A 21,595-nucleotide genomic window follows, 5' to 3' on the forward strand; every position below is an offset into this window, starting at 1 on the left:
CACAGACCATCTAAAATGTCTGTTTTTTGCATGGAGGTGTGAAGGAGGCCTAAGAAAGATGATCAGTAATTAATACACCTATCGCTGCACTGTCAGTTAAAGTATGGTACTTGAACGGTATATTTATATTGTTATATTTTGATTTAAAATTCTTAAGTTATATTTCAATGAGAGTCTTTAGTTTGGGGGTTTAGGTGCCTTTTGGCAAATTGTATCTAATTATCTCCCATCCGTTTCAACTTTATGTAAAATAAGTCAATTCCAGCAGATTGACACACAGTCAATGTTTGTTTTCATACACACAAAAAATAGCGACATTTACGCTATGAAGACTCCCTGTACTTTACAATAAAAGTCAAAGGGATGTCACAAGATGCCATCATTGATGGTGACAAAAGCGCTACTGGTTTGTTAATTTATTCAATGGAGGGATAAAAAGTACTGTAAAAGTAAAAAAAACATAAACTTGGAAAAACCGATGGCAGCTAAAATTATCAGAAAAAAAGTCAACATTTCCTAGTCTTCTGCTTGAATAAACCTGAGTTTAAAGGGAACCTGTCAGGTGCAATATACACTCAGAACCACGAGCAGTTCTGGGTGCATATTGCTAATCCCTGCCTAACCGTCCCGGTATACACTAGCATAGATAAAGAGATCTTTAGAAAAAGTATTCCTAAAGATCCCATATGATATGCTAATGAGGCCAGCGACTAGCCGGAAGGATATTAGTTCCCTTGGCTAGTCGGCCCTCTTAGCATGTAAGCACGCCCCTGTGGGCTAATGAATGCACAGCGTCAGAGGATGGTCGCATTCACCTCTGCTGCCGCCATCGCGTCTAGCTCCTGGATTTCGGCTCAGTATGTATAACCCCGGAGTTAGGGCCGTGTGCACTACTTCAATTTGAAGCCAGGACGTGTACACCCAGCTTCATAGTACGCATGACTGAAAGTCTGGGATCATGCGCACTGAGCCGAAATTCAGCTTTGGGCACAATGGCAGCAGAGAGGCGAGAGTGACCATCCTCTGACGCTGTGCGTTCATTAGCATGTTGGCACGCCCACAGGGGCGTAGTAACATGCTAAGGGGACCGACTAGCCAAGGGAACTTATTCTAAAGATCCCTTTAGCTATGCTAATATAGGCTGGGATGGTTAGGCAGGGATTAGCAATATGCCACCAGAACTGCTCGTGGATCTGGATGCATATTGCACCTGACAGATTGACTTTAAAAGACATGGTGGGCACATTGGATAATGTAGAAGTAAACTATGCCCCCCGTGTGTTTCTCTTCCCGTCTCCCATTCGTAAATATGTAAAGCTGTATACGCCTCTCCATTACCTGGAGACATCCTTTAGACTATCCGAGAGCAGGAGACTGAGAAACAGGCAGAACATGACCGTCAGGTTGACTTCTTGCATGTGTGGAATACAGGGGTAGAGGTGAGCGTGTCTGCCCGGTGGTCACTGCAGGAGCTTCTCCGATGTGCATGCTACCGTTGGAAAAGGGATTTTTTTCCCATTACCATTTACTACTGAGGTCCCCTGTGAGACTGATGCTGGAGTGCTTGTGTCTGACCTCTGCCTCCTTTATTCCATGTATTCCCAGACCTGCTTATTATCATGCATTTTGCTAATTGTTACATTGGCTTGAAAAACGCCGTACCCATGCAAGAAGGCTGATCTCAACATCCCTGGAGTATGGCGCATGGTACCCTATCAAAGTAAAAAAAAAAAAAATTGTTTAGTACAGAAATCCATGAGTATAATAAAACATTATTTATTTTAAATTATTAAAAATGACGAAAAATAGGTTTAAAAAACATTTATTAGACCGCGTCGTGAGTAAGAGCATGAGTGCTTGAAACGCGTAGACCTGGTCTACCACAAATGATTGTTTAAACCTATTTTTCGTCATTTGTAATCATTTAAAATAAACCCGATTGTTTTAAAGAGAACCTGCCGGGTGCAATATGCACCCAAAACCAGCAGCAGTTCTGGGTACATATTGCTAATTCCTGCCTAACCGTCCCTGTATACACTAGAATAGATAAAGATCTTTAGAAAAAGTATTTCTAAAGATTCTTTGATATGCTAATGAGCGCATGGACTAGTTGCAAGGGCGTTACTTCCCGTGACTATTCCGCCCTCTTAGCATGCTAACATGCTATTCAATGCCCATTGCCCAGCATCCTCAGCAGTGACAATGGACAATCAGAAGTCTTGGCACTTCCGGTCATGCGCAGTATGAAGCCTGGTGTACGTGTCCCGGGTTCGGAGAGGCCTAGTGCACATGACTGGAATTGCCAGGGACTTTTGACGATGTGCACTGAGCCTTCACCCAGCGTCTGAAGCGGTGACTATGGACACAGGTGCTTGTGTCACTGCCGCTGATGTTGGGCAATGGGCGTTGAATTGCCTGTTAACATGCCCCTGTAGGCTAAGAGGGCGGACTAGTTGAGGGAACTAATGTCCTTGTGACTAGTCCATGCGCTCATTAGCATATCATATGGGATCTTTAACACTAGTACTACTGAGGTAGTCATTTTGACTACTTTGCACTATGTATTTCTATATAGGTGTCACGAGTCCAGTAGTTCTAGTGTTAAACATACTTTTTCTGAAGATTTTTCTCTATGCTACTAGATACAGGGACGGTTAGGCAGGGATTAGCAATATGCACCCCGGACTGCTCGTGGCACTGGGTGCATAATGCACCTGACAGGTTCACTTTAATTTCATCATGGATGTCTGTGATAATGGTGCTGGAGTTATCAATTTTTTTTCTACTTGGATCGGTGCCATCCAGCTAGTTGGACTGGATAACCCATGCATTGGCTTCCAACATGACAGACCCGGAGTGGTGAGCTGACGCAAGTTATTCTTTCTGTCTTTATATAGTGCTCTATGACCTATGGCATAAAAACATTTTGGAAAAAACTATTCACAGATTTAACCGCTTAGTGATCAGGGCAAATTTTTCAATTCTGACCTGTCGCTTTGTGGCAATAATTCTGGAATGGTGCAACATGGCCCAGTGATTCTGAGATTGTGTTTTTTGTTTGTTTTCTTTTTTGTGAGATGTTATATTTTATGATAATGGTAAATCTAGGTTATGTTTTGCGTTTATTAGAAATTTGACACATTTTTTAAAAAAAATCCCAATTTTCAATCTTGAATGATCGTCCCTTTCATCCAGATAGTCACACCACAGTAAGTAGTTACTAACATTCCCTCATGTCTGCTTTACATCAGCACCATCTGTAAAATGGCCTTTTAGGCTATGTGCGCACAGTGCGTTTTTGCGCGTTTTTCGGGTGCGTTTTTGGCCTCCAAAACTGCAGGACTTTGCTTCCCCAGCAAAGTCTATGAGTTTTCATTTTTGTTGTCCGCACACATCTGGTTTTTTTACCTGCGTTTTTGAGTTAAAAAAAAATGAACATGTCAGTTCTTTCCTGCGTTTTTCTGCGTTTTCCCCCCCATGCAATGCATTGGAAAAACGCAGCAAAACGCAGAGATCAAAAACGCAGCAAAACGCAGCCAAAAACGCACCAAATCGCGGCAAAAACACATGCGTTTTTTATGCGTTTTTTTGACGCAGGTGCGTTTTTGTGCGTTTTTTAGCGGCCAAAAGCGCAGCGTCAAAAAGACGCAGTGTGCGAACCTAGCCTTATGTTGTTAGGATGTTGGAAGGTTAAAAATTGTGGCAGCAATTTTTTTTATATTTACAAAACTTATTTTTTTAGAACCTATTCAGTTTTGAAGTGACATTGGGGGATCCATATTGGAAAATCCCCAAGAGCGATGCCTTTTTTACAAACAGACCCTCAACATATGCAATACCGCTGTCAGGTAGTTCATTAACCCTTCAGCTGCTTTTCAAGAAATAATGCCATGTATGATATGACAGGAAAGAAAGATTGTTATTTTCACCACTGCTGGTAACATCTGAAGATGACACTATAGCTGGCAGACTCTAAGCCTATGTGCCCACGGGACTGTGTATCTGCGGATTTTTCTGCATCAAAATCCGCAGCTTTCCCTCGGAATCCGCACCTTTTCATAGGTGCGGATTTTGTTGCGGATTTGGCGATTTTTTTTTTTTTTTTTTTTTTTTAACACATTCAATTGAATAGGCAAAATCCGCAGGTAAATCCGCAACAATAATTGACACGCTGCAGATTTTTCCGCACGAAAATCCGCACGATTTCCGCTGAGGAAAAATCCGCAGCGTGGCCACAGCATTTCCCAAATGCCATAGAAATGGCTGGGGAGTACACACAGTGGTTTTTATGCATTTTTTTTTTTTCTGCAGTTTTTTTTTTTTTTTTTTAAACGCAACATCTAAATTGTCAGCGGTTTTTACTGCAATTTCTACCCATTACGGTCAACACAGCTTAGCAGAAAAATGGTGCCATTTACACTGCAGTTTCCTGGCCATAGCCTGCGTTTTTCATGCAGAATAAAAAAATGCATCGATACGATGTGTGAACATGCAGTATCTACAAGCAAATAAATGTAATCAGACTGCCATAACTATGGGACTATGGAGGTTTGGGGAAAGCCATGCAAAGCCTGACCGGGCGGGGAGACGCTACATTGTATCCGCGTCAGAATACAATGTACTGGGCTGCACAGTAATGTATGCGGGGCTGTCCTTATCTACCCATGTTCAGATTGTCTTGTGACTTCTGCTTCTTGTATAGTGTGACAAATGTTTGTAACCACACATGGGGGAAGGTTTTATGAACATGTCTGCTGGCAGCCAGACTGGGACATTGGTCAGCCATATACTGGTATAGAGGCCAGAGCCTCTGCTACCTTATAGGAAGATACAAGTTGTTGGCTTGTCATCTTTGGCTTCATCAAGGCAAATATTTATTTTAAATTTCCAACCCTCTTTGATAGATAAAAATGAGGGGATGTGGCAACTCTATTGCGATGTCCATCCACCTCCGTGGCTCAGGGTATTGTCCTGACATTCGCCACTGCCTCTGGTGGAGAGATCTCCATACACAGCACTGGATGAAGCCTGTGCAGCCGGGAGGGATTTATCTCCCTCTCTCCTCTGTAGTCAGCTATTGCCATTCTCGCTCTGCACGCATGGTACATCGGTGTCCTGCGAGTGCAGTGCGATTTTTCTCTCGCCCCATAGACTTGAATGGGTGCAAGAGAAACCTGGATCACGTTGCACCCGCAGCATGCTGCGATTGTTTTCTCGGTCCGATTAGGGCTGAGAAAATAATCACTCATGGGTGCTGACACACAGGCTAATATTGGTCCAAGTGGAATGCGATGTTTTATCGCATTCCAGTCGCTCCGATTTTCACGCCGTGTGTCTTAGGCCTAACTGTGTAAGTCAGTTGTTACCTTCACACAATAATTGCATCCAACAGGATATTTGTTGGAGATGGGATTGATTAAATAGTTTATTAAAGAAGCCATCCCATGAAGATTTTTTTTTTTTATTATTATTAACCTTTTTATGTACTGATATACTCAGCTCTCGACACTGTCTCCAGGATCTAGTGCAGTTCTGCTCCTTTTCTCAGTTATGTCACTGCTCTGCAGACTCTTCAGGATCAAGCGCTGTTCTGCTCCTTTTCACAGTGATTTCACTAGTCTGCTCTGGAGACTCTCCAGGATCCAGCACAGTTCTGCTCATTTTCTCAGTGATTTTACTGGTCTGCAGACACTTCAGGATCAAGCGCTGTTCTGCTCCTTTTCACAGTGATTTCACTAGTCTGCTCTGGAGACTCTCCAGGATCCAGCACAGTTCTGCTCCTTTTCTCAGTGATTTTACTGGTCTGCAGACACTTCAGGATCAAGCGCTGTTCTGCTCCTTTTCACAGTGATTTCACTTCTCTGGAGACTCTTCAGGATCCAGTGCTGTTCTGCTCCTTTTCACAGTGATTTCACTGGTCTGCAGACTTACCAGGATTCTAGCACTGTTCCTCTTTTCAGTGACGTCACCGCTCTGCAGACTCTTTAGAACATACTGCTCTCTGTGTGATCGTGAAGTGACATTTGCAATGTAAGTCTATGAGCATCAGAACGAGGCTCCATAGATTTAAATTGTAAGAGGCGTCCGGCTCGTACACTGAGTGATCCAAAGAGTCTGACGTGCGCAGACTTTGCTGAGAAGATAAACAGAACAGCACTGTATCTTGAAGAAAGCGTCAGTAGGTGGATGTATTAATACACAATGCTACATGTGGATATTTATTGAAAAAATATAAATTCATGGTTTCTGTAACCTCCCCCACTGGCTTCATGGGTTGGGCAGATTTCTCTATTCTCCTAGCTGTTTTGTTTGGAATGTAATGTGAAACGACTCAAATGGATTTCCTTAGTCTTCCTGTCCTGGTGGCTGTATAGCTTTACTATAAGTTGTTTTCGCTTGTGGTATACTATGCTCATTAATATATACTGCTCCGTCCTGGTATATACGGTAACTGCTGTGTGTGTAAAATGAGAGGTTCCATGGAGTAATCGCACATGACAGCTGAGGCTGTGCTTGGCGTGCCATTTGCATGTGTAGGAGGGAGAGGGCGGCAGACTTGGCAGCAGGAGTCTTGACGTGCACTTTAGGAAGCTGCAGCCAGACGCTCTGGAAGATGATTCGGTTCCTTGCGGCAGGTAAGTGGCAGAGAGGAGTTTCCACAGTAAAACTTCCATATGTCTGGAGAAGCATACAGAATACAGAAAACCTTCCATCGCCTTTAGGTTGTGGCCTAGTCTTAATTAGTAACTTTGAGAGAGTTCCATAAACTTTCCAGATTGAAGTGATTTCACGCAGCTCGCACACATCAAGGCACCAAGAGGGTTAGACGAGCAAACAAAATGTCTTCTGTCCGGATAAGTAATAGAGGTCGTTGTTCTCTGCTGATATTAATGCTTCATTTGTTTTTCTTTTTTTCCTGAACAGCTATCATCGGCATCCTGGCAGTTTACTTGGTGTTCGGTTATGGGGCGTCTCTGCTTTGCAACTTGATTGGATTTGCCTATCCAGCCTACATCTCGTAAGTGTCTGTTACTATAACTGGTTTTCTGTGTGTGTGTGGGCTGTTAGTCTTATCCCAAACTCGCATACACTGGAGATCAAAATTAAAGAACAGTGTATAATATGATCACTTTCTTTTTCAGTAATAATGTAATCAACATTGATCAATATTTGAAGGTTTTTGTAAGGGGTGCACCGTGCCACAACAGCGTTTTAAAAAAGATCCAAACTTTATCACCATAAACCATTAATTTTGCCCAAAATGTGATGATCATAATTGGAGAACAGCAATGACTGAAGCAGAGAGAAAGATTATAACTAAATTATCTGAAGTTAACAGTCCCCAATCAGTAGGACGTGTACAGGCCTTTGCTTTGAATGACTTCAGCACATCTGCGGCCACAGGACATCACTAGTCTCTCACTGCTCTGGTGTGATTTTTGGTCCACTTTTATTCCAGTCTCTTCCTCAGTTCTTTGACTGTTGTGTGTTTCTTAGCTATAACTTTGTCACCAAGGATTTTCCAGAGGTTTTCTATTTGGTTTAGATCAGGACTCTAGGATGGCCATTTCATTGTTTCAATGTTTTCTGTTTCAAGGAACTGCTTTCCCTGTTTTGCTGTGTGACAGGGGGCATTGACCTGCATGAAAATTGCTTGCTGATTTGAGTGATGAACGCAAGTAAGGAACCATGTGTTGTTGATGAAGGTTCCGATACACTCTTCAATTTACACTGCCATGTAACTGTATGAGAGGTCCAACTCCTGCTGCAGAAAACATTCCCCAAACTATGGCACTTCCTCTACCACCCTTCACTGACTTCTTAACATACTTTGGGTTCAGTATTTCTCAAGTTTGTCGACGAACATAGTTTCCCATCAGACCCAAATAAATTAAACTTGCTTTAACACTAAAATGAACTGTGGACCACTTCTCCTCTGTTCACAAATCATGCTTTTCACCAAAGGTGAGTCTAACCTTTTGATTCTTTCTGCTAATGAGAGGTTTGGTCACTGCAGAGTGGGCTTTCAGTCCAAATGCTCTTAAACGTCATTACACTCTGTGATGAGAGAGTATTTTGCTCTGTTCAGTGCTGAAGTGGCGAGCAATTCCAGCTGCAGTATTGAAACGATTACCCATGTAGAATCTCCGCATTATCCGGTCCTCTCTTGCATTTGTCTTTTTGAGGGCGACCAGAATTCTTGGGGGACTTGAAAGAGTTTGACTTCTTTGATTATGGCAGGGTCATCCCTTTGGCCTTCATCTGGATAACCTGCTGCTGGAGGGTTTCAGGCACGTTGCAACGGCACACCATATTTGCAAACTCAGTGCAAACATGAAGGTTAGGCTGCCAGTTAAATAGGGTTCGTCAGATAATTAAGAAAATTAGCACCAGGTGCCCGATTAACACCAATAATTTACAGGTATCCCAAACTGTTCTCTAATTTTGATGTTCTTTATCAGTTATCTCATTTACATTTTTATTATGTGCTTTACAATAATTTAATTTATGAAATAAGCTTAAAATACTGCTAGTTTACTCATGTTAGGATATAATCACATAGGACTACACAATGACTTTAACATTTAGGAAATCATGTGTTGTCCTCTAATTTTGATCTCCAAAGTACAATTAAATATCCACCTACATCAGTGTCCCTCAACTCCAGTCCCCAAGTCCCACCAACAGATCATGTTTTCAGGATTTTCACAGTATTGCATAGGGAATAATTCCATTACCTGTGCAATACTAAGGTAATCCTGAAAACATGATCTGTTGGTGGGACTTGGGGACTGGAGTTGAGGAACACTGACTTACATTATGCCCAATTTTCTTTGAGAGATATTCTAAGCTTGAACATCACGGCTGAGCTGGAAAAAAAAAATCTCATTTTGTCCTTTTGGCTTTTCTGTAGGGTTTTCTTGCTTCACATTATCTGAACAATTCCACATCAGTATATTATATGGGGAAATGTTCTCTTTCTTTCCACTGTCACCATTTAATTACATTTTTACATCTTGGCAGGTTAGTTATTTACAGCATGGCAGAAAGCGCTGACACATTGTAAGGTCTAGACGTATCATATAGCACCAGGTATTCAGACCACACTATATTCGTGGGCAGGAGATTGGGAAACACACGGACATGAATCTCGGTTGGGAAACTTCTTGAGTTCATATAAGAGAATGAATGTTGTGTATGTACAGTATAAGGTGCTCTCCACCATGCTTGTGGCTTCATACAGCATCCAAGGCAGCAAGTTGCTTCTTTTTTTTTCTGATAAACATTTGCATGCTGAAATGGGAATACCGCCGTTTATTAGGATTACAGGGGCAGGCTGTTCTGTCATAAGTCCATACCGCTCATAAAACCAGCACAGTGATCGGATGATTCCGCCTCATGAATGGCTGAGATGGGAATACTTATATATATATATATATATATATATATATATATATATATATATATATATATATATATATATATATATATATATATATATATATATATATATATATATATATATATATATATACAATATAAATATATATATATATATATATATATATATTTATATTGTATATATATATATATATATATATATTTATATTGTGTATATATATATATTTATATTGTATATATATATATTTATATTGTTTATATATAATATATATTTATATTGTTTATATATAATATATATTTATATTGTTTATATATATATATATTTATATTGTTTATATATATATATATTTATATTGTTTATATATATATATTTATATTGTTTATATATAATATATATTTATATTGTTTATATATAATATATATTTATATTGTTTATATATATATATATATATATAATGTAAATAAGGAGGATCTGTATGCTAGCAGCCATTTCCCTAGGTATAAGTGTGTGCTTTGTGTATCTCCTTTATGTGCGGCTCTGGAAGGAGGAGTGTCCGTGTGACCTGGGGCCAAGGGTTTGCATCCAGCACAATACGGAGCCTGTTCTGTCTCCTAATCTGCCATCTGTTCCTACGGCAGGTACCGCATTGTGCCAAGGTCGCTCTATTGTCTGCTCAACTTCTGCTTTTGTCACACTTTATATCGATTTCCTTTTAAACTGGTTTTCTACAACCCGCATCCTTCCTCATCTTCACATTTCTAGTTTCCATTCCGTGTACTGGATTTAATTGCCCATGTACAGATATATATAATGGTAATGCAGGCACTGTAATATTATACATGGATGTAATAGAGTTTCTGATACTTCACTTTAGTCCAGATTGTAGAGATTTGTACAGACCAATGTCTTGAGATGGTGTTTTCTGCTGAGTGACTTGGATCTGGTTATGTGTTTGAATGTTTGATACAATACATGTGATTACGGTATGTATTATCGCACCGACTGAGCTGTCAGTATTTGGCCATATTCGCATGTCTGGGGTTTTTTTTTTTTTTTCTGCTAATGCAACACATATGACATGCGTGTGCTGTCTGTGGGGTTTTCTTTTTCGCAGACCTTGCCTTGGCAAATTTCAGTTGCATTTTTTTTCTTTGTTAGCAGACTTTACATCTGCAAAAAAATAAAAACCTGACATGAAAAAAACATTAAATTTCAATGTGTCTGGTTTTGGTTTAGCATCTGATGTGAGAGAATCGGATGTGATATACTAATCACACTGCTGTGAGCGTGACTGCGGGAGTCGGATCACAGATGAGGAGGCGAGATACATTTCCTTATTCCCTGTCTCTGCGTATACTGCACTGCGCTCGGATGTCACCAGTGCAGTCCGATGTCTCACACCCTCCATAGATTTGTATGGGTGCACATGATCTAATTTGCAGAGGCACGCTCAGCTCTGCTTCATTGACTAATATTGGTCAAAGTGTAGTGTGAGGTTTTCTCGCATTGTACTAGTCTGATTTATACTCTCATGTGAACTAGGCTTTATAAGTAGTGTGGCTATTAAGATAAGATAATTTTTACTGAAGTGCACAGCCGGCTAAATTGTGTTTGGCGAGTTTGTGGTATAAATGAGACATTACACATGTAAGACACCGGGCCCAGAGCTGATTCCACAATAGATGGACTGTGCTCTGCATGAGCTTCGCCACGAGACATCCAGAGTAAACTGTATGAGCCTTTATGTCACTGTTTGGGACAGTATATAATACACTTTTTATTTTTTGGTTCACTCCTCCTAATATACTTCTATCACTGTGGAATAAGTTATTACCCCCTCCTTCTTTTTTTTTTTTTTTTTTTTTTTTTTTTTTTTTTTTAAATTCTTTATTTTAAATACCAACATGTAACAATGAAAACTTACCGCTCCGCACGGAGCAACATAGAGTTTATCAAGTACATAACAATAACAAGTGTCCCGACCACCAGAACCCATATGCATCCATCCTCCATCCAAGCAAATCTGGTCTGGTTATAGTTTATTTTTTTTTTATTTTTTTTGGGAACCAACACAATACAAAGAGAGAAGAATGTACAACAGAGAGAGAGAAAAAGGAATTCTAAAAGAGTATAGCGCAAGATAGATGGCAAGAACAAGGGAGAATTATGGGAGGGAGCGGGAAATGAGGTAAGAGAGGAAGGGAGGGGGGAGAGGAGAAGGGAAGAGAGGGAGAAAAAAAAAAAAAAAGGGGGGAGGAGGGGGACTCTTGGAGCATCACGCCGCCAACCCTCCAGGACACCCCTGCGGGCCAGAGAGCAGACCTGTGTGGTCCATTGAGGAAGTGAACTCCATCCATGGCAGCCATGTCCTGCAGAAGTCCTCCCGACGATCATTAAGAGAGGATGTCAAATCCTCCATATGCATTAAGTCATTGACTCTTGATACCCATTGGGCCATCGTGGGAGGAACAATAGACTTCCAGCCAAGAGGAATGCAGGACCTGGCGGCCATGACCAGGAAACTCAGCAGGGAGCGCTTGTATTTAGGGATCGAGAGCTCCGATAATTGTAAAAGAAACAACTCCGGACCCAGTGTCTCTTGCGTCCCTGTTACCTGTCTGATTACCTGCCTCACCCCCGACCAAAACCTCTGCAGAGAGGGACATGACCAGAAAACATGTACATAGTCCCCTTCCTCCATTCCACATCTCCAACAAGTGGAGTCCACCGCGGGGAAAATCCTGTGCAGTCTAGTCGGGACTCTGTACCACCTTGCCAGCAGTTTGTAGTTGGCCTCCAACAGTCTGGAACTGATCGATGTTTTATGTGCTAACAGTAGGATTTTGTTTCTTTGCATGTCGGTCAGAGCAATCCCCAGATCCCTCTCCCACTGCCGTAAGTAGGTCGGAAGGGGCAAGTCTCCTGGGTCTGATAACAAGTTGTATACTATAGAGAGTGAATGCCGTAGAACGCCCCCCTCTAGACACAATTTTTCGAACCTCGTAGGGGGCCCTGCATACTGAGTGAAGCCGGGGCGGGAGCACAGAAAATGCCTAAGTTGCATCGCCCTCCAGCTCCCCATGAAGTCCGGGGTCAAGAGACTGCGGATATCCGTAAGTGATAGCCAGTCTCCTCCTCTTCCCAGGTGACAAGCTCTGAATCTACCCCCCAGGGCCCAGCTCCGAAAGACTGGGTCCAAGAGGCCGGGACGGAACTCCGGGTCCCCCAACATGGGCGACATGCAGGAAGGCACTGGGAGGAGAAGTCGCCGAATCTCATTTTTTGAGCAGCATTCCAGGGTGGCACCAATAAGTGGGTGAGATTTCAAGTTTGACGGGGAAAAGTGCAAAAGCCAAGGAGTGGCCGGGAGGTGTATGTCCGAGAAACTCTGTTCCAGTGCAACCCATGCCTTTGTCCTAGAATGGCGGCACCAATCTAGTACACCCCCTCCCCTTCTATCCTAAAGCACCAAGAAGTGAGCATAGATTTAGACCAGGGGTGGGGAACCTTTTTACTGCCGGTGGCCATTTTAAAATTTCTACCAACCTTCGGGGGCCGCACAAAATTATCAGTGTGAAAATGACACTGCTATATTTGGTCAAACAATTAATTAACTCACCCCTACTGTGGCGGCTGGAGCGGCTTCTCTTTGGTGCGGCTGTGATGTTTATGATACTAAACATGTTGCTTCTCACAATTGCTTTTCTAGGTTTGTCTCAGTCTGGAGTGCAGTCAACTCTTTGTCCTAATAATATTTGGTAAATCATATACATCACATAACAAACTCTGTATATACAGTACATCACAGGAGACGCTGGAGGCACATATAACACATAGGAGACACTGGGACTGCTCTATATACATTACAGGAGTCACTAAAAGCACATACATCACTGGAGGGACTGGGGGCATATACATCACATTGAAAACGCTGGGACTGACGTATACACAACAGAAAGGAAACGCTGGGACTGCTGTATATACACATCACAGGAGACACTGGAGGCACATACATCACATGAGGAGCTGGGGACATATATATGTTCCCAGCCCCTCCTGTGATGTAAATGCCCACAGCTCCTCCTGTGATGTAAATGCCCACAGCCCCTCCTGTGTTGTGTATGTCCCCAGTGTCTCCTGTGATGTATATGCCCCCAGTATCTCCAATGTGATGTAGAAGTCACAGGAGACGCTGAAGACAAACAACACAAGAGGGGCTGGGGGGCATGCACATAACAGGAGACGCTGGGGGGCATACACAATGCAAGAGGTTCTGGGGGGCATACACAACGCAAGAGGGGCTGGGGGAAAAGACATCACTGAGGGGGGGCACAGACATCACTGGGGGATCACAACACTGGGGGTGATACACAGCATTGGGAGGGCACACAGCACTGCCTCCCAGTAATGTCAGGGATCTGCACACAGCACCTGCAGAGCCTGACATTACTGGGGAGCCACAAACCTGAGGGGATACACCGCATGGGGTGAGGGACACAGCACTGATCGTTGCACACAACTCTGGGGGGATGGTACACAAAGTACTGGACGGGGAGCAGAGTGCAGGTGTGCGCACACACAGCGCCGGAGACAGTGCAGGCCGGAGGGCAGAGGTGCAGCCACACCGCTCCGGAGGACAGAGAGGCGGGCACACCGCATGAGAGGAAAGCGGGGTGGGCAGATCGCTCCGGAGGGCAGAGGGGCGGGCACACCCCACGAGAGGAAAGAGGGGCGGGCAGATCGCTCCGGAGGGCAGAGGGGCGGGCACACCGCACAAAAGGACAGAGGGGCGGGCACATCGCTCCGAAGAGTAGAGGGACGGACACACACCGCTGATCACGCTAACACTGGACAGCGGGAGAGCCCATTGGTTCGCCCAAACAGTGCATGTGGTCATTTAAAGGGCCGGCGGCCCCAGCTCTGCAGCCCCCGGGAATCTGCCCGGGGGCTGCATAAAAGGTCATGGCGGGCCGCATGCGGCCCGCGAGCCGGAGGTTCCCCACCCCTGATTTAGACCATCAAGGTTGGTGACATTTCCCCCTCCATAATTTTACATCACCAGGGCAATTTTAATATTTTTCTTATTTTTTGTTGTCCGAATCTGGGGGCATCTTATAGTCTGAAAAATCCAGTACATATAAAAAAAAAAACAAAACAAACAACTGGCTATGTCCCCTGCAACATCCAAGCATAATGCACAGCCTGCGGCCCGCCATGCCATTTTGTGCAGCCCCCAAACCTTTTTGCATACAGTAGTTTCCATTTCGGAGGGAGGAAGATGAGCACCATGTATCCATATCTGGGTCCAGACACAATTCTAGCTTAGTCCTGGGTTCATTGCCCCCTGTTTAGCCCTCCAGACAGGCATTAGTGCTGGCTGTCTGTGTGCAGTTCTCACCATTATAGATTATGGGAGTTGTGAAATGCAGCCAACTACTACAGCATCCATAGACCTCAGTGGAGAGAGTTACCTGGTGCGGGGGGCTTAGGACCCCCATTCTCCTGATATGTGGGAGTCTTGGCAGTGGAACCTGCATCTCAAGACATTTATAAAATATATTTGTGATATACCATAAAAATACCACCAAACAATACTCTCAGTATTATTCCGGCTCTGGGACGTAGTTCAATGTGACATTGTGGCCCGTGGACTAGAGCACGCTGTGCACCCCTGATGTTTGTGATTAGTACGGAAAATCTAAGTAGCTGTAACCGTGGAAAGCAGAGCTGGGGTGTCACCGGTCTATTCCTGCGGTCTCCTTACAGAGGTTGAGGGATAAATATATAAATGTTGGATTTCAAAGTGCCCAATCCTTTTATCCTTAAACGAAATAAGGGGCTGCCAAAGGAATTTGTCACTGACTCCTCCTCCTCCTCCTCCTCCTATTCAGAATACATAGGCCTAAAGAAGCCAAACAGTCATGTGGGGAGGACAGGTGCGATGTAAGTGTATGGCAGCATTAGAGGGATTCCGCACCCCAGAAACACTGTAAATTAACCACAGGGCCCCTATAAATCTCATTCCCTTGGTGTAATATTCTTTTGCCTTTGATGTGCACAAAACGCAGTTCGTCCGATATGTAAATGAAGGTGTTCAGAGCAAGCTTGGCGCGGTTAGTCAGTGTTTCTGGGGTAATGGACTAACCTCATACACAATGTATCAGTGTAGTTTACGAGTCCAGCTGGGCCAGTGATCTGACTCTACAGCCTGTTGTCCACTGAAATCGGCCAAAGCTGTCACAAAAGATGTAGCAAATACTTTTACCCCTTTGTAGTGTGTCTCCACATCTGTGTGATACCACAGTCATACAGAGCTCTAGATGTGTCGTCTGCCACTAATACATGGAGATGATCTGCAATGACCTCAGCAGGCTGGCATCACATCTGTCACTTCCTGAGGTGGCACATTAGGTTTATTTTTTGTGATTTCTATGTATAATTGGCCTCAGTCTTTACAAACCTATAAGCTTCAGTATTGTGCAGCGTACATGAGGTGGCAATGTAAAGATAAGGATCAGGAAAGTATCTGATCTGCGTGCAGCCAGTGACTAACATTTGTAGTTCTTTATTTTTCTCATGTTATATCGGCTGATGCTCCTTCTTAAGATTGTCACAGAAAAACCAGACTTGTAATGCCTAACAAGGAAGACAATTGTGAGCACTGCCCCGAGCCTTGTTTTGTAATCAGCACAAGATTGCAGCCGTTCCCAAAATGAACGCCATATTGCAGGCCGCCCGCTCTCGGAGTTATGCTCTTATTGTGTGTGGAGGTCTTCCTTTTTTCATTGCTCAGTGAAACAGTAATTGCCGAAGAAGAAATGTTCCCCCATCATCTGTACACATTGGGTGAGCCAGTGACCCCATAGTCCTCCTCACACTGCGGTGACCATCGGCCTCCTCTATTGTCACGTCATCGTCCACGCTCTCCCTGGAGGACAGACCTGCCAGGGCACAATCGGGGCTTTAAGCTGTGGACTTTCTTTTCTCCTCAGGTGAATATAAATGTTGCACTTTCTAAACCAGTTTTTCAAGCTCTACATTATATATAGAGTAAGGTCTTCTGCACACGAGCACATTACAGCTTAGTCCTGTACAGAGCAATATGGGAGCGATAGGGTTTCACAGAGTCTCTGACTTAATATGGAGGTAATGAAAGGCTCTGCTGATATACTACATTTGTTCTTGAAGCCTTTTGCTGTCAGCGCAAAATTTTGCCCAATGCTTTATTCCAAGCCCAGATGACCGTTGACATCAACCAAGTTCCCAATTTGCAGATGTTCTCTTTTCCATGTGCTCCAATCCCACTATGGTCCGGCCTGATTCACACTCCATGTCTGAGTACAGACCACTATTCGTGGACCGGTCTTCATTCTTCCATGCATTATATATAAATAGGAAGCAGCTGAATTCGGGATGGGAAGTCCACGGCCGCTCAGTGAATGATGGATCAGTGAATGCAGCGTACGGTGCAGGAGCTGCCTGCTGTTGAATGCACTTGCCTGAACCTTTATATGAACCAGACTGGGGCCCACCATGACTTTTCCTCTTGGAGAGTCAGCTCCTGCTTACCTACACTTTGACAGCAGCCGGATGTAGACAGCTCCATCCGAGCGGAGAACGGCTGATTCGTGGAGGTGCAGATTGTCTAACCCCCACCAATCTGGTATTAATGTCCTGTCCCAAGAATTAGGTTATCAATAGAACAGGCCTAGACAATCCCTTTAATATTAATGTGCAGTCCACTGTGCACATAGACGGCAGACCGGCTGACATTACCGCTGTCTGAATGAAGCTTTAACATTCTGTGGCACCTTCATGCAGTTTTAGGTCAATGTAAGATTTTACAAGAAATACATACAAACTTATTTTAGGGGGAAATTGTCTACTTGGTTCAGGATTTTAGCAGCAAATATTAATGTTCATGAAATGCTGAATTCATACATGTCGTCATTTATGACCTACAACTATATCTATTCTACATGCACATACAGTATATCACAAAAGTGAGTACACCCCTCACATTTTTGTAAATATTTATCTCTTGCCATGGGACAACACTGAAGATAAGACACTTTGATACAATTTAGATCAGTCAGTGTACAGCTTGTAAATAAATAACTAAATAACTCAATATGCAGTCATTAATGTCTAAGCCGCTGGCAACGAAAGTGAGTACACCTCTAAGTGAAAATGGCCAAATTGTGCCCAAAGTGTCAATATTTTGCGTGGCCACCATTACTTTCAAACACTGCCTTAACTTTCTTGGGTATGGAGTTCACTAAAGTTTTACATGTCGCCACTGGATCCTCTTCCATCCTCCATGACGACATCACGGAGCTGGTGGATGTTGGAGACCTTGTTCTCCTTCACCTTTCGTTTGAGGATGCCCCGTTTAGGTGTGGAGACATGCTTGGCCAGTCCACCCTCAGTTTCTTTAGCAATGCAGTGGTCTCCTTGGAGGATGTTTTGGAGTCATTGCCATATTGGAATATGAAGAGAGGGGGATCATGCTCTGCTTCAGTATGTCACAATACATGGTGGCATTCATGGTTCCCTCAATGAACTGTAGATTCCCACAGCCGGCAGCACTCATGCAGCCCCAAACCATGACACTCCCACCACCTTCTCCAATCTTATCAGTTAGTGATATACTGATAGAACACAGGTGGCATCCAAATACCGTCAGATTTTTTTTTTTATCTTATCTTGGACCCATAGACTTGCATAGCTGATTTTGAGCCAACACTTGGGTCAATATCTGAACAGCCCCATACGCGATTATGGGTATGAAACACTGATGTGAGAATGAGGCCTAAATGAGAGGCTGCTTTCTCGTAACTCTATACTCTATTAGGCCCTGTGCGCACTAGAAATTTCTTGAGTCTGAAAGATTAGCGCACTTGCGTTAAAAAAAACCGCACCAATAACGCATGTGTTTTTTATGTGTTTTTTCCACAGGTTGGTCCCTGCGGTTTTTTACCATTATCTATGGCAAAAACGCAGGTACCTGCAGAAAAGAAGGGACATGCTCATTGTTTTTCTCAAGAAATTCTGCAGAAAGAATAGTCTTGAGAAAAAAACGCAGTGTGTGCACAGCTAATTTTTTTTTTTTTTTTTCTCCATAGGTTTTGCTGGGGAATGTCTGCAGAAAGGTTACAATCATTTTCTCAAGACATTTCTGCAGCAAAGATGCAAAAAAAAACTCATTGTGTGCACAGGGCCTAAGGATACTTTTAAAATGTGTTTCTTAGAGTAGATTACACCATTTAAAAAAAAAAGTGTTGTGTTTTTTTTTTTTTATTCTGAATAAATTACTAATTTGTGAATGATGGTTTCATGGAGAGGGTTTTCTCTTCTGTATCGGGATGCATTTTAGTACGAGACGTGGTGTAGATCCAGGCCATACCGTATTCTTCACCCTTTTTATGGCTGGAAGTATTCGCCTGGGGCAATGCCGGCTGATTATCCCAATTTCATTAACTGCAGGAACAATTTGTAATAATGGCCCAAGTGCTGTTTGACACTACACCCCTGTAAAATGCAGACGACTGCTTTGATCACAGCTATTAATGTCCTCAAGTTTTAATACCCATTAAAGTTAAAACCCTGACAGTCTAATCCTGTGAACATCACTTCGGATGATCCATCATGGTTAAATGCAAGCAACATAAAGGGGTTCCCTGCAGTTGAAGCGCTTTTATTAATAGTTGGGGCATTTTCAGTATGTTACAAAGTTCAATAATTTTTTACAATGAGTATCATTTATTTCTGAAAATTAATTTATTCATGATAGTAGTTTTTGGCATCTAAACTTTTCTGGTTTCGGAATCTGATATTGCTTGACGTCTCCGGGTTCCTCGGTAGCCAGTAATGGGGGGGGAAGCAGATATTGGAGCCAAAGGTGCTTATAACAAAGCATAAGAATACCTTAGCCAGCAATGTGAATTACACACCGTATGGCGGCAGCTAAATGTTAGCAGGACGTGTGGCTTTTCCTGCGGTGCAGTGTACATGAACAATCGTCGGCTTTTTCACCCGCCGAATTGCTGCAATATCAGAAAGATGATTTGGAATGGACCATGGGTTTGTCCCATTGTCTCCGCTTTCTCTAAGGCCTCTTTCACACGTCAGTGATTCTGGGACGTTTGTGCTTTTTTTTTTTTAAACGTACCAGAATCACTGACATACGGAGACCCATTATAATGAATGGGTCTGCTCACACGTCAGTGATTTTTCACTGCACGTGTCTCCGTGAGGCGTACCCGCGTGTGCGTGATTGCCGCACGGAGACATGTCCATTTTTTTCTGGCATCACTGATGTCCCACGGACCACGCAGTGGTGTGGTCCGTGAAACACGTGCCAGAAAAAAACGTGCTTTTAAAATAAAAATCATTTTTACTCACCCAGCTCCAGCGATGTCCTCTGCAGCCCGTGCAGCTTACTGCTTCTGAGCCGGCTCATTACTGTCGCGCATATTCATGATGCACGACACAGCCGACCCGGAAGCAGCTGCTGCGGGGGTCAGCGCCGGCCGGATGCTGCACCGCGGGAGCGATCAGCACCATGGAGAGCGGGAGCGGGCACGGGTGAGTTAATCTCTAAGTGCAATCACGGGCCACGGAGAACGGAGCCCAGATTGCACTTAGACAACCCACGTGTGCCGTGATTCACGGCACACGGAGGGACATGTGCGTGTTTTACACGCCAGTGAAAAACGTCACTGTTTTTCACTGACGTGTGAAACTGGCCTAAAGGCCCCGTCACACACAGAGATAAATCTTTGGCAGATCTGTGGTTGCAGTGAAATCATGGACATATTGTTCCATTTGTACACAGCCACAAACCTGGCACTGATTGTCCACAATTTCACTGCAACCACAGATCTGCCACAGATTTATCTCTGTGTGTGACAGGGCCTTAAGCTTCCAGACTGCGCTCCTGCTTGATTGTTAGTTTGAAGTGTCGGCACAGTGCAGTACCATAGAAGTGTACACGTTCACCACTGCTACATGAGGTAGGAAGAACACGGCAGCAATGAATCTGGGAGATTAGGAAGTAAAAATATCCAGGCCAACCTCAGTGCAGTACATATAAGGCTAGTTTCACACTTGCGTTGAACGGGATCCGTAGCATTGCGTTGTGTGACGGATGCAACGGATGCGTTGCATATAGTGGCACAACGCATGCTACAGATCGTACAAAATAACGCAGTCCGTTGTATTTTTTTTTTTTCCTTGACTTTACACATCTGAGCATGCGCAGTTGTGTAAAGTCAGCTGCGTTAACGGAATCCATCAAATGACGCATTCTAACGGAATCCGCCACCATAGGCGTCCATTATAAAAACAACGGACGCCTAACGGATTCCTGCAGATTGCGTTTTTTTGACACTCCGCCAAGCGCAGAAAAACGTTACATGCTGTGTTCAATCCGCTAGACGCAGCGTCAAAATAACGCCGCTGCGTCGTCTAGCGGATGTAACGCAGACACTTGCGTTACAATGCGTCGTCCATACAACTCTATGGAGAATAGCGCGGTCCGTTAACGGACTGCGCTATTCTCCATAGTGACGGAATGCGCTGAACGCAAGTGTGAAACTAGCCTAAGCTACGTAGAAAAGAGCATGTAATCACAGAATATTTGGTTGGTACCCTGCCAATAAGCTGTAAATAGTAAAGGATACAATTTTACTTAAATTGGAATGTTGCTTGTTTTCAGAAATGGTACACAGGTATACCCACTTAGGAACATGGGAATCATCCTTAACCCCTTCATAACCTGCCGACCAACTTTCCATTTTTTATTTTTCACCTTCCTTCTTCCAAGAGACGTAACTTTTTCATTTTTCAGTCAATCTGGTTATGTGAGGGCTCTTTTTTTGTGGAACAAGCTGTACTTTTAAATTAAACCCATGAGTTTTATCATTTAGTGTACTGAAAAATGGCAAAACAATTCCAAATACGGAAAATTGCAAAAAAAAAGTGCACTTGAACTATTGTTTTTGAGATATATTTTTTTCACTGTATTCACTATATGGTAAAACTGATGTATGGGTGTGATGCCTGAAGTCAGTGCAAGTTCGTAGACACCAAACATGTATAGGCTTACTTTTATCTAAGGGGTTAAAAAAAATCAGAAGTTTGTCCAAAAAAAGTGGTACACGTTTTGCACCATTTTCCGCGACCCGTAGC

General features: G+C 43.3%; 1 protein-coding gene across 1 annotated transcript in view; it reads left to right on the top strand.

The window, feature by feature from the left end:
- Positions 1-21,595, top strand: part of REEP5 (receptor accessory protein 5) — a 37,110-nt gene that overhangs the window by 6,633 nt on the left and 8,882 nt on the right. Inside the window, exon 2 of the mRNA XM_075341897.1 lies at positions 6,925-7,018. Coding sequence (XP_075198012.1) covers positions 6,925-7,018 — 94 coding nt within the window. The remainder of the gene's footprint in view (positions 1-6,924; positions 7,019-21,595) is intronic.

The sequence above is a fragment of the Anomaloglossus baeobatrachus genome, chromosome 1 (genome assembly GCF_048569485.1).
Source record: "Anomaloglossus baeobatrachus isolate aAnoBae1 chromosome 1, aAnoBae1.hap1, whole genome shotgun sequence".
Classification (NCBI taxonomy): Eukaryota; Metazoa; Chordata; class Amphibia; order Anura; family Aromobatidae; genus Anomaloglossus; species Anomaloglossus baeobatrachus.